The sequence below is a fragment of the Notolabrus celidotus genome, chromosome 9, assembly GCF_009762535.1.
Source record: "Notolabrus celidotus isolate fNotCel1 chromosome 9, fNotCel1.pri, whole genome shotgun sequence".
Lineage (NCBI taxonomy): Eukaryota > Metazoa > Chordata > Actinopteri > Labriformes > Labridae > Notolabrus > Notolabrus celidotus.
In genome coordinates this window covers 17,650,127-17,662,661 of record NC_048280.1, presented here as the reverse complement: position 1 = coordinate 17,662,661, position 12,535 = coordinate 17,650,127, and the positions used below count along the sequence as shown (strand labels likewise).

Sequence of the window (12,535 nt, the reverse complement as noted above, 5' to 3'; positions counted from 1 at the left end):
ATTTGTCAATTTACTTAACACTGTTTCATCTCTAGAGCAACAAAAACATCCAACTTAACGATAACAAAAAATATCAAATATATAGATTACTTTGTAACTCCTTCTTCATGATCCAGTTTCATTGAGGATCATCACACCAGCACCTAAATATTTGTTTTGCTTTTTTAGACATAACTGTATGAAGCTGCAAAACCTCTTAATCCTTCTCCAAACAGTGCTTGAAGTAAACTACTTGATGCGGGATGCTTCCCTGTTGTACCAGCAGAGGTCATTTTAGCTCTTCAGGAGAGTTGCATTCTGATTCTCTTGCTACTTCAAAATAAAGAGATAATGCCTTTTTTTCAGTTATATGTTACTACATGAGCTGTGGAGGTAATTCACTTGAACAGATTCACTTGAACTCTAATGATGTTGTTGCAAATGATCACTCTGAAGGCACTTGAACCCTTTTGAGAACCGTTACTCTATTGGAAGTCTAAAGGAAATAAATCCTTTTGTGATTGAAGGTATTTTTCATTTTGTATAACTGCAGGTTTCTGTGCATTTTAACCCAGCTCACTGTGACACACCGTTCTCTCTATGTTCTTGTATTTAGTGTGTGTTTTAGAAAGTCTGTTCAGGGCCTTGAGAACTTGTTTGGCAGGATGCCACACAGCTGGAAGATATCACAGTGCCAGTATTTTCACCCTCATACTTTCTTTTTTTGGTCAATTAACTGAAGTGCACACAGACAACTAATGGCTTTGTGTCTCAATAAAAAAGAAATCCAAACTCGGTGTAATTACTGAAGAAGCTGTATGAGACCTGACACACACCACAGGTATGAATTCATCTTTGCTGATAGCAGGAAAGATGCCATTAACTGAGTGGTTTAAATGATTTGAATCAGAAACATTATTGTGTGTGTGTGTGTGTGTGTGTGTGTGTGTGTGTGTGTGTGTTTTAGCATCCTTTATTTATTTATATATCTATTACACCTTACAAGCAAACTACAGTGTTAAAGCAGAGTAAACAGCAATGAAGACACTACCAATACTTAAATGATATCTAAGTGTCCTTACCATGTTTAATATGTACCTCACTCACATTATTTTAAGTGACACACACACACACACACACACACACACACACACACACACACACACACACACACACACACACACACACACACACACAGGTCAATTGTCCCAACAAATGTCAAAAGGATGCAAAGGTTAAGTGACGTGTGCAACAAGTCACACACGAGGACCTTCAGTCAGTGTATCTCTGTTGGCCCCATTCAGTCACAGGCTCTGTTGGAAGCTAAACCATTTGAGCTATGCAGCCCTGGCAGGATGTGAGGTCAGTTTGACAAAATCAGCAGAGCTGGTCATGGTCACAGTCACCTCCCTCAGCAGCTTCTGTTCTGTGGGCATCAGATTGATCTGAGTGATCTGTCTGTGAGTGACTTGAAACATAACATCTGATCTTGTATTAACAAAGGACAAAGGAAAATGTTTGTATGAGGAAGTGCGACAGGTGAGCAGTGTGACAAACTTACTAACTTGATTGTTCTTGATTGTTTTATGGTTGCATACCTGTGTTGTTGTTTTTTTAATATGTGAATCTAAGTTGAACTGAGCTGTGTGTTCTCTTTGCACCATTGCCCGAGATATAGGGAAGATAGAGGGAATAATACAGTACATCTTATCATCTCATCTTAACTTCACCTCATTTCGGGCTATATGCAAATACAAACCACTTGTGATCCTCTGGTACACAAAGGATGACGGCACTCAGTATTTTTGTTTTGCAGTTGGATAATTTAAGTTTGGCTTTTTATGACATAAATCATCCCAGTGTATTTTTCCCCCCCAGAGTTTAAAATGTTCAAAATGTTTTCTTTGCATACAGAAATAAAATATCAGTTTCCCTGTAGGACTTCATTGATTTCGTAAGCATCACACTATGGTTTTTTTATACATAGCATAAAGGTAGAAAAACAATATACTGTTATCTTCTATTTAGATGTCAAAAAGGATTTGCGGCTCCCAGTGTTTTCTTTATTGTGGAAACCGGTCCAAATGGCTCTTTGAGTGTTACAAGTTGCTGACCCCTGATCTAGACCATAAAAGTGGGAGGTGGTACAACCATGACCTCTAGAAACACCACATTTTGACTGTATCACAATGGTTTGTGACAGTGTTCAAAACCTGCTTATTTAGAAATGTCACGTTTTTTGAAGTACAATGTATTTTAATAGTTTTTCTGTAGGGAAGTTCAATTAGTTGTTTTTGCGACTCTAAAGTCACCATTGCGATCATTCCATTTTGGAGGCATGACGTTTTTCTGTGGTCCTATGTTGTAACTTTTTTAAATCTATGTTGGCAATGTTTTGATCTTATGTCATCTCAGTCGCAGACTCACAACTTTTACATAAGCAGGAATCCAATAGACTGCCCGATAAAGCTGGTCGAGTCTCAAATGTTGTAACAACCTGCATGCTTCAGAGATGTTAGGATAGGGGCCTAACCCACATTACATTACCACCACACTGATAGCTGCTGTGAGGCACTATGACTTTTCTCCCTCTGGTTCTCATATAGAACATACTGTGTATAAACTGATCTGTGAGGATTTTAGGAAATCTGTGAATGTGAAGGCATGTGTTTGTGTGACTCTTTTGAAAAACCTTTAATGTGATGATTTAATAAAAGCCATAAAAAAACTCAATGTAAATTTCCAGATATTTTATAACATGAGAGCACCCATTGAAGAGCATTCACTTCAGGTCAATATCTTCTTAAAAAACAAAAACAAAAACAAAAGAGGAGTATGCAAAGCTGTACAAAGCTTATTCAATGATTTGCTGAAAAGTTGCATCATTACTATAAAGCCATGAGGGGTGGCTGCTACCTTCCTTGGCACCTGTAGGATAAGGACAAATACAGTTGGTTGGAAGACTCATGTCATTTATGTTCATTAGTGAATATAAGAAATGAAAAACAGTGTTCTAGAATTAATTCCGACCTTTAAAATCCCACAGTTACATATTTTTAATCAGGGGATACAAGAAGCAATCAGATCAGACTAGGCTCAATGCATCCAAAATTGTAAAGCACTGTATAAATGATAAAATAAGACTTAAGAGATATCATACACATGTAAATTTGGTTTTACTCCTTGATACACTCACCTTTAATACAATAACTAATACTTTGAGAGTTCCACTTTGTTATGTGTATTTTGCAGTTCAGGCTAGTTTTCTTGCTGCATCTGCTGTTGTGCTCAACCAGGTTATCTGGTCTTTAAAACCTCTGTATCTTCATTCTTTATCTCACCACATGATCTGTTGGAGAAGGTGGCCTTGGTAGCTTCCCTGTGACATATTGTTACGAAAACTTCATCTGAAACTTGGATCAGAAACAGTCGCTCAGCCAGTAGCCCGAGTCATTTCAATAATCATTTACTAGTATTGACCTTGAGCTATTTATTTTGAGCTTTTCTATGGGTAAATTTTTATTACCAAGTCAGAGCATGTTTGAATGAGTTTACTTAAACACAAGAGCTGAAATAAAATACAGTAAATTGATTATGCATGTGGAAACATGTAAAACAGCTTCCAATTCAACTTTTCAAGGCTTGTAAAAGGCTAAGTGGAGGTCAATTCATCTAATACCATAAACAGAGAATTTCTTCAAGTCCTGTTTAACCTGCTTTAAAAAGATAAAAGATAAAGTCATAGAAACACTTGCACATTTTTAAAAGCCCTGGGGCCCTTCATGTAGCCTCAGGGGAATATTTCACTCCGGTTCTGGCAACTAATCCGCACAAAACACATGTTACATGACCAACCATAACTTGTGTATTTGTGTCATTTTATGTGTCAGGCTGATATTTAGCAGATGGCTAATGCTAAAAACAGTTTGGCTATTAACCCTCCTGTTATGTTACGGTCCAAATTGACCCTTTTTAAAGTCTATTTTAGGCAATATATGCCTTCCAAACCAGTTAAATGCAGCATAAAAATCTGGGCAGTATGTGACAGAAGAGGTGTTGTGTTAATTTATCAACATCACTTCATAAAGAAAAAAAAAATCTAAATTTAAAATAAAATAAGCAAAAATCTATGTCATGTAAAGCTATTGTATTTATATTTAGGGCTTTCAAATGTACATTAAAAAAAGTTTCAACATGGATTTTAATGAAAAAAGAGTGAGTTATCCTCATTGAACCATGATCTGTGAGAATTAGAGAACACCTATGGACTAAATCTTGATATAAATGGTCAGTAATGGAGTTCAAAATTAGATTAAAAAAAAAAATGTGTATTTGGATTTTTTGGGGTTCTGACACTTTCAGATAATTGAATATACCCCGGGTCAAATTGACCCAGGAACATTATTGCTGTTCCAGAGGAACGAACATAACAAGAGGGTTAAGCAGTCGAGTGAAATACTTCATTCTGATTGACCCAAAGTTCATAACAACGGATAAAGACACACGTCGTATCCAATCAATCCACGGACAGAAGTTTGGCAGATTACATTGAGAAAGATCCAATCCAGGCAACAGCAGCAGAGCGAATGTGTCCATGATGTGTCCTCTCTGAATGAGAGCATCTCTAAATATGCTAGCTGACTGCTATATACTGTAGTAACTTAAATCTTGAGTAATAGTCAATAAAACAACAATGTTAAAATGTTTATAGGATCCTTACTCCTGCTCACCCAGTCATGATTCCAATTTGAATAACCAAATGTTCACTGCGCATTATCCCTTTCATATCTGGGGTGGCTGTGGTACAGTGGTTTATCTTACACCTCTCAATCAACAGGTTGGGGATTTGATCCCAGGTCCTGCTGTCCCAGTGTTGAAGTATTCCCTTGGCAAGACAGTTAACCCTGAACTGCCCTTGGTGGCTGTTCCAGGGGTGTATGAGCAGGATTAGCTAATACTGATGGCACTATATGTAGCAGCCTCTGCCATAAGTCCTTGGATGGGTGAATGTGACTTACAATGTAAAAGCACTTTGATTGGTCACAAGACTAGTGAAAGAGCTATATAAACACAGTCCATTTAACATGTCAGCAAACATATCCAGACGTTAAAAGTAAATAAACATAAAAATATTTTTGAAACACCACTGATCATTTGTTTACCTCAATAATCCAACTACTGGAAACCATGTAAACAACAAGCATGTGCATGTGTGTTTAGTGAATCACCTTGGAGTGTCCCCGGGAAACCCTTCTGTTTTAGTCTGCACCCCTTACAGCACACGTTGTTTGTTTGTTTGTTTTTGTTGGTAGCATTTAGAGAATTTGCTCAAGTTGTGTAATCTTTAAGGTTGTGTCATTTTTTTTGTCTTATTTTTCAGTGGTTTTGGCATGCTGTAGTAGTTTTTATATGATTGTAAGTGCAGTTGTACAAAGTATAATTTTTTTCAGAATTAGAAGATAATTTGAATTTTAAGATTTTTTTCTCCATGCCCTCAAGGCCTTGGGAGATTTGTTTGTGGTGTTATCTGGTTGCCTTGGGGTTATTGGTATAGTGCTGGGTATTTGGTTGTGTTGTTGTCATTGGTAGTGGTATGTCATTTGGAGGTGTTAAATAGTATAAGGTAGTGATATGAAATCTGGCTGTGTTGAGAACTTTGTTATACTTACAGAATTTGTGTAATATGTTCCTTTGAGGCTTGTGTGGTTCTTTTAATAATCAAACAAACAGTAAAGTTATAGTCATATATAACCACCTGCTCACTAATTTCCTGTTTAATTACAAGGAAGTACATTTGGACAACACTAAATAAACCACAATTGACTAAACTTCTTAATGGAAAATAATTTATTACAAAAATATGTACATTCGGAATATATAAACAAAATTTCTCTCTCTCTCTCTCTCTCTCTCTCTCTCTCTCTCTCTCTCTCTCTCTCTCACACACACACACACACACACACACACAGATATTTGTTTTTAAACATAATCAGCTGGATCCCCATTAGTGTGTTTGATTTGTTTTCCTTCAGCAGCATGGTGTTCCTCACTAGGTGCACCGTCTTCAACGCGTAACTCATAAATTTCTCCGTCCAATGCCTCACTTCCTTCTTCTTTTTCAAGCTCCAGCCTAAGTTGCTCCTTCTCATTTAGTATCACTTCATCTACAATGGCTCTCTGCTTTTCCTCTCTCTCGCTCTTCTCTTTCTCAGCCTTCTCATTTTTCTCCTGTTTCTTCATCTTCCAGAAGTAGACCAGGTTTTTCTCGGGGTAGGTGACTTTGGCCAGTGGCAGCTTGAAGATCCTATTGGTCCCCGTGGTTAAGAGGAGGAAAGTAAGTGCAGATAGACAGAACGGCCATGTGCAGGCTGGCAGACCAAACTGTGGAGGGAAAATACAATAGTAAGTCAAATTTGTTTACTGCAGTTTGATATACAAATAAAAATGGGAGAAAATATGTAGTTACCGTGGACATGATATTGGCAATGGCTGAGCCAAGGTATGCACAAAAGAAAGCTGTAGAGGAGGGAAGGAGAGATGATGTAAGATTTCTGCTGCATGATGTGGTCAAAGATTGTATCTGGTTGCTCTCTTGCGCTGTGACCATAATTTCAAATGTCATTTGATTCTACATAGACCTGTCACGTGTGTCGTGGAATTTTCATAGTCTTATATATATGTATGTAAGAATGTTTAACTCTTGTATTCTTTCAGTCTAAGTGTCAGGGGCAAAGTAACTTCTCCTATGTCAGCTGTGGCTATGGGGGGGGGATGGACGAGACAGGGTCAGTGTGGTAATCAAGATATCTCCACCTGTTTCAGTCTTTATCTGTGTCTTGTGACCAACTTAATGTCTCCAGACTAGGACGCCGCTCTTCTTCCCAACTGTTTTGTTTCCTATTGCATAAATATGGTTATCTAACTGTAGTGTCGTTTTTGGGGGAATAAAGGTACATGCCTGAGGATTTGTCTGACAGAACTGACTTGGCATTGCACTACACTCCCCTGCCTGTGTACTGTTATGTTATTTCTCCTTGGCCAAGTTCTACATAAACTATTTCAACGTAAGCCGTCAGAGTCTCTTGAGTCCTCTGTGTCCAGTGTCCAGTTTATTTATGAATTCCAAATACCAATTCCGAATACCAAAACAGATAGTTACTATTATTCAACTCACCACACGTGATGGCTAGCAGGTGCACCTGCCAGGTTAGAGCGTAAAACATTCCACCGATGGCAATGCAGGCTAACACACAGTTGTAACCCCAGAGGCCAAAGTAAATGTCTCCAAATGGAGCTGCCAGAGCCAAGCCTGCATCAAAGGAAATTAAGACAGTGCAGAGTTTAGTTAAAATCACCTGACTAGTTTGCACCTTACATGGATAAATCTGGGCTCATCTTGGATAACAACATTTTGACTGTGGCTTGAATTCATGGCTTGAAAGCATGTAGTGAAGCAAACGTGAGTCATGCTTATTGAAGTAAGACAGAATGACTTTTACATCACATGTTTGCTAATGTGCACGCTTCCTACGACAGATGCTAGTTCAGGTATAGCTTAGTCGACTCACCAGAAACCATGCCCACTGCAGATCCCAGGACAGCATGAGCACAGGTGATGGGGGACGAGATGAAGAGCGAGATGATGAAGATTCCTCCTGTCCAAGGGTTGTCACAGCCATAGACCTGTCCTATTCCAACAGGCACTGACATGAACAGCTGTGGAGGGTACAAACAAAGATGAAAAAATGCAGTCACAAAACATGTGCAAACCTCCTAACACGTTTTGCAACTTATGTTCCTTATGTGTCTTCCTTTCTTGTGGTGATGTACAGAAACGTAAAGACTGTCATCTGCTACACACCCCAGCTATTTTGCAAACAACTGTTAAAGACTCGTACTAGCTCAGAAGCTAACTAAGCACATGCCAACTATAGTCATCAACAACACTTAGGTGAGTGCAAAGCGATTTGATACTAAATGAAGGGTTGTACTTAGAAGTAGCATATTTCCACTCTTAGATTTTGTGATGCAACAAAATCTAAGGCATCTGTTACATCAGTATTGCATCATGAGTAAGTGTTATCAGAGCAGAGCATCTATGGCATACCAGCCCGAGAGGGGAATACACTCCTTGCAAGTCACTGACCTTGGCCAAGTCGATTTCAGCCCAAGTGATGTTTGGCAGTTCTGAGCGAGGCTGAATGAGGACTTGGGGAAAATGATTGTTGTAGTGTCCAGTGGCAACCATGTGGAGACACACTAGAATGTTGAAGGGCAGCGTGAACACAGGCAGATCCCAGCGGCTGTTGATCGATGCCAGTGCACTGGATACTATAGGGCTGAACCACAATGACACAACATCATTATATTTATTTAACATTTTATTTAAATTATGAAAATATGTGCATATAAAAATGTGCTTTCTTACCACATCATGGACATGAAGATGTTGGGTAGAAGGAGCCACCAGTACCAGTCTCCTTCTTTGGAGAACACAGCCATCAGCAGACCCACAAGAATGCCGTTGTAACCGTAGAGACCAGCAGCAATTGCACCCCTGAGGGAAGCACAGAGTAAGTCAACACACAACCAATGATCTCAGCACACTCAGGAAGTAATGCTAGCCTTCTGACCCATGAGTAGTTGCCAGTAAGGTTAAGTTTAAAGACTGTGTTTTTTATAATGTCTTTCATCACTTTGTCCTAACCTGCTCTGTTGCAGAATAAGGGCAGATATGGTGGCAAAGAGTGTGCCCACAAAGCCGTTCAGAGCCCACCAGTAGTTCTGCAAGATGAGGCCGGCAAAAATGATGAGGCCACTTAGAGGGTTGTTGACGAACATCACCTGAGCAGCCCCACGCAGAACCCAGTCCAGTAACTGCAGCAAGAAGAACTGTTCTGTAAGATGGAAAGAGGGAAAAGACAGGGTAATGGTGTTTTCTGCTTATAAAGCTTCCATAGATATCTTTTTGGCCAGTGCAGTGCAGCAATAGGCAAGATTGAATCATCATTTTTTATATTTAATGTAAAATCACGTTTAATTGACCCAGTTTTTGTTCTATCAAAAGACATAGTGTAAAAATGGAGCCTGGGACTCTAACATACAGCATTTAAAATGTAAAAAAAAATAAATCAAAGTGTCATAATGTGAAGTGTTGAGACTATGTAGCATGGATACAGCAACAGTTAATAGGTCACATTTTTGACATGCTTAACTTTTACTGGTCTGGTTTGGCTGAAGGGCACGATTTGTACTTCTCATCGTGAATGTTCCAGTAACCCTTTTTACAGATAGCTATCACATGGTTTAAAAAATAGCTTTCTGTTTGAAGTCCTTGCTTCATGCATTTCTGTCCAAGTCATGATTACATCAGTTGTGCAACATTCTGATGAACTGAATGATAATATGAGTACCATTATGTACTCATTTAGTCTTTTACAGGCTTTCAAACTGCTCTCTACAAAGTCTTAGTTCACTTGAGCTGAGCTAAATATTAGGTGGTTATAATATTCTAGATGTTACAAGAGTGGGCTTAACACCTTTCAATATAATGCACCTCAGTACACCTCCACCTCTGTCCACTACAACTTCAATAATAAAGGACAATTATCACTTTTCTGACCATGTCAACAAAAATACTAAAAGTAGAATCTTCCTAAAATTTGTTGTCTTTGACTGCACAGGAGGTCATTATGTCATGGTTAAGCAGTATAAATGATCAGTGTCGACTTACTTTCCATCAATTTTCCAAACACTTCCATGTCTCCAGAGAAGTATGACACTCCTTTGAGGAAGCAGTTCTTGGCCTTCTGCAAGTTGGGGTTTTTTACGTCCTTTTTCCCATCCTCCTGGGATTTGTCCTTCGAAGAGGACAGGTCAAGTTGCGCCATCAGGGGCTGGAGCTCCTGCAGAGTTTGATTACAACTGCTAGTGTCAGAATGATAAAAACAAACAGCATCCACTTTATTCTGTTATTCTTCACTGTGTGCAAAGACTTACAACGGCAGTGGGAGGAGAGGTGGTGAACAGAGCAGCAGGAGTGGAGCTGTTGATATTCTTCTGAATACCCTTCATTGAGAGGAAAAAAAGTCAGCCACAAATCAATTATTGGAGATATAAATGTGTTTGACATGTTTCAAATTGAAATAACTGGTTGTTTCATTTATTACTGCATTTAAATATTTTTTTCATTTGATCAGCCTGTATGAAACTTTGAAAACATAAAATATTAGTACAAAAACATTTGAATTTCAAAATAAAGATTTTGTATTTGGCATATTCATAAAGCAGAAAAGCTTAAACCAATTTCAGTTTGTAGCAGTTTCATAAAAATCAGTATTTATACTAACATTTTAGTTCTTAGTAAATTGCACCACTATGGTCATTTTTTATGAATCAGCCATCAAAATCAATGCTTACCGATAAAGGTGTAAATTAACCTAACATATACCTTTACAGAAACAATTATGAAGGTTTAAAAACTGTCCTGACTTGAACCACAGTTACAAGTGCTCTTACCTTTGTGCAGTGTTGTCCAGGCATAAGTCCCTGAATAGGCTCAGACTGCAAGGGTAGCCAGCTTCTGTAAAGCTGTAGAGTGGAGACTACGTCTGAATGTTTTTTTATAGCTTCAGACCGTAGCAAAAACTCCTCCTCTTCTATTCCTCTGCCATATCTCCAAAAGAATCACTGACGCTTTGCACTAAAAATCTTGGCTCCACCCATCTCTCCAAATGTACCTTCCCTCAGCAACATTGACAACCACATGTTAGGTGAAGATGAGGTCAGGTGTAGTTAACTTTTCTTGGATGGTGCAAGTGTTTCAGGTAAAATGCTTCAGAGCCCAAAAGCATTGCAGAAGGGCAAAGGAATCCACTCTCAGTCCTCAACCCTGGGGAGAAACTTGATCTTTGCCAATCTTGTTGCTTCTTAAACATCAACAAGGGAAACAAAGTAACAAATCTACATTCTCACAGATGAGAGTAAACTATTACGTAACATTGCCTCACATGAAATTTGTGGCCCTGTGACCTGTCATATCTTCTTTCGGAGTAGTGACTGAAGCAACACTGCAGCAACTGACAAAACACACCTTGAAATGAAGTTGCAGTTTTGGTACTGAAGATGCCAGGTGAGAACCTCCAGTGTGGAGAAAAATGAAGCCATAGCAGAAGTTCAAATCCTGCAGATCCTTAAGTGGTGATGATATCAAAATTTCGGGAGCAGGGCCACACCTCAACCGCGCCTCTTCCGTTTTCCCATGAATTCAAACCTGACCATTTTCTCCTTTCTCCCTCTCGTTTCTGCATCCCTCACTCCCTTCCCTTTCTCCTTCTGCTCCTCTCCTCCTTATACATAGGGCCCTGAGGGGGTTTGTCGTGCCCGGGTGCTACGGCGGATCCCCTACTAAGCTTCCCCAAAGCGACTACGAGTTCAAAATCGATCAATACAATAATCCGTAATCAATAAACTATCTTTCAAATCTCATCTGTTGTTGGTGTGGTCCTTGCTAGTGAGCGTAAGCATTTACGAAGCTTTAAACAGATAGAGTTATGTAACTTATTTCAGTAGTGTTAGAATATGAGCCTGTGTTAATTGTCTCCATAAGACTTTTTATCTATGCTGCATATGCGTGTATTTTGTTGATGTTGAACTTGTTTTGAGCTCATAGACCCCAAATACTTGATGGTTGACCATTTTCTTACCGTAAAGTGTTTGAGTCCAAAGGCTAAATATAGTATGACAGAAAAACGACTTTTCAGACAAAACGTGTTTCTACTTTTGAATATTTCTGAAGATGTTCCCTCAGGCAGCCCCTGAGAAATGTTCTGGATGCTAAATTTTATGTGCAGGCAGGAATAGACTAAAAACTTTATGTGGAGTTTCAAACTGTATTCGAATAGTCCCCCACAAAGTGTCTGCCATCCTCCCAGGTTAAAACTGGAGGAAATGAAATAAGGTGCACATTCATCTGGATTTGGGGTATAGAGTCTGGTACCTATTTTGACCAGGGACAGTTGTGAAAATGAAAGCATCTGCTAACATTAAGTGCATTATTGAAACTTCTCATATGGTTCAGATGTAAAACTTGAACTATAATGCTATGAAATGTATTGTAGATCTCTGAAGTAACATAAAATAGAAATACCCATGTAAAGGACAGTGGCTGTCCACCACTTGTTTTTCAGGGTTAAAGCGGAATTTGTAAATATTTATTCTGTTCCACTAAATTATGACTGCAGCATGATATCTCAGCAACATTATCATAAACCACACTCAACTGTGAGTTCACATGCCCGCACATGGGCGCACAATAATAGACAGAAGATGGGATAAACAGGGGTGTGTTTGTTCCTTTAACATTTATTCAGTCATTAAACACAATTAGAGCGCATTTACAGAGATGATAAGCTGCATTTAGTGCTGCTGCTGCAGACATCTAGTTATCTCTGGAGGAGGGAGAGGGCCAGAATGGGATTTTCTTTGGACCCATTGATGAAGGAATGAAACTGAAAAGAGATGAAAAAACATCTGGACATTGTAGAAGTGGTTGTGA

At 38.9% G+C, this 12,535-nt stretch overlaps 1 protein-coding gene and 1 long non-coding RNA gene across 2 annotated transcripts; one reads left to right on the top strand and one right to left on the bottom strand.

Annotated features, from left to right (window-relative positions):
- Positions 1-5,917: 5,917 nt before the first annotated feature.
- Positions 5,918-11,092, bottom strand: slc14a2 (solute carrier family 14 member 2). The gene is made up of 11 exons (XM_034692385.1): positions 11,072-11,092; positions 10,498-10,583; positions 9,979-10,047; positions 9,713-9,884; positions 8,687-8,876; positions 8,408-8,536; positions 8,126-8,318; positions 7,548-7,695; positions 7,154-7,288; positions 6,446-6,495; positions 5,918-6,360 (listed from the first exon to the last, which is right to left on the bottom strand). The coding sequence occupies exons 2-11, from the start codon at positions 10,519-10,521 to the stop codon at positions 5,959-5,961; spliced, it is 1,512 nt and encodes a 503-aa protein (XP_034548276.1). The 5' UTR covers positions 10,522-10,583; positions 11,072-11,092; the 3' UTR covers positions 5,918-5,958.
- Positions 6,123-11,442, top strand: LOC117819143. The gene is made up of 4 exons (XR_004632466.1): positions 6,123-6,381; positions 8,426-8,552; positions 8,701-8,905; positions 11,339-11,442. It is a non-coding gene; the product is annotated as an uncharacterized LOC117819143 (long non-coding RNA).
- Positions 11,443-12,535: the final 1,093 nt, after the last annotated feature.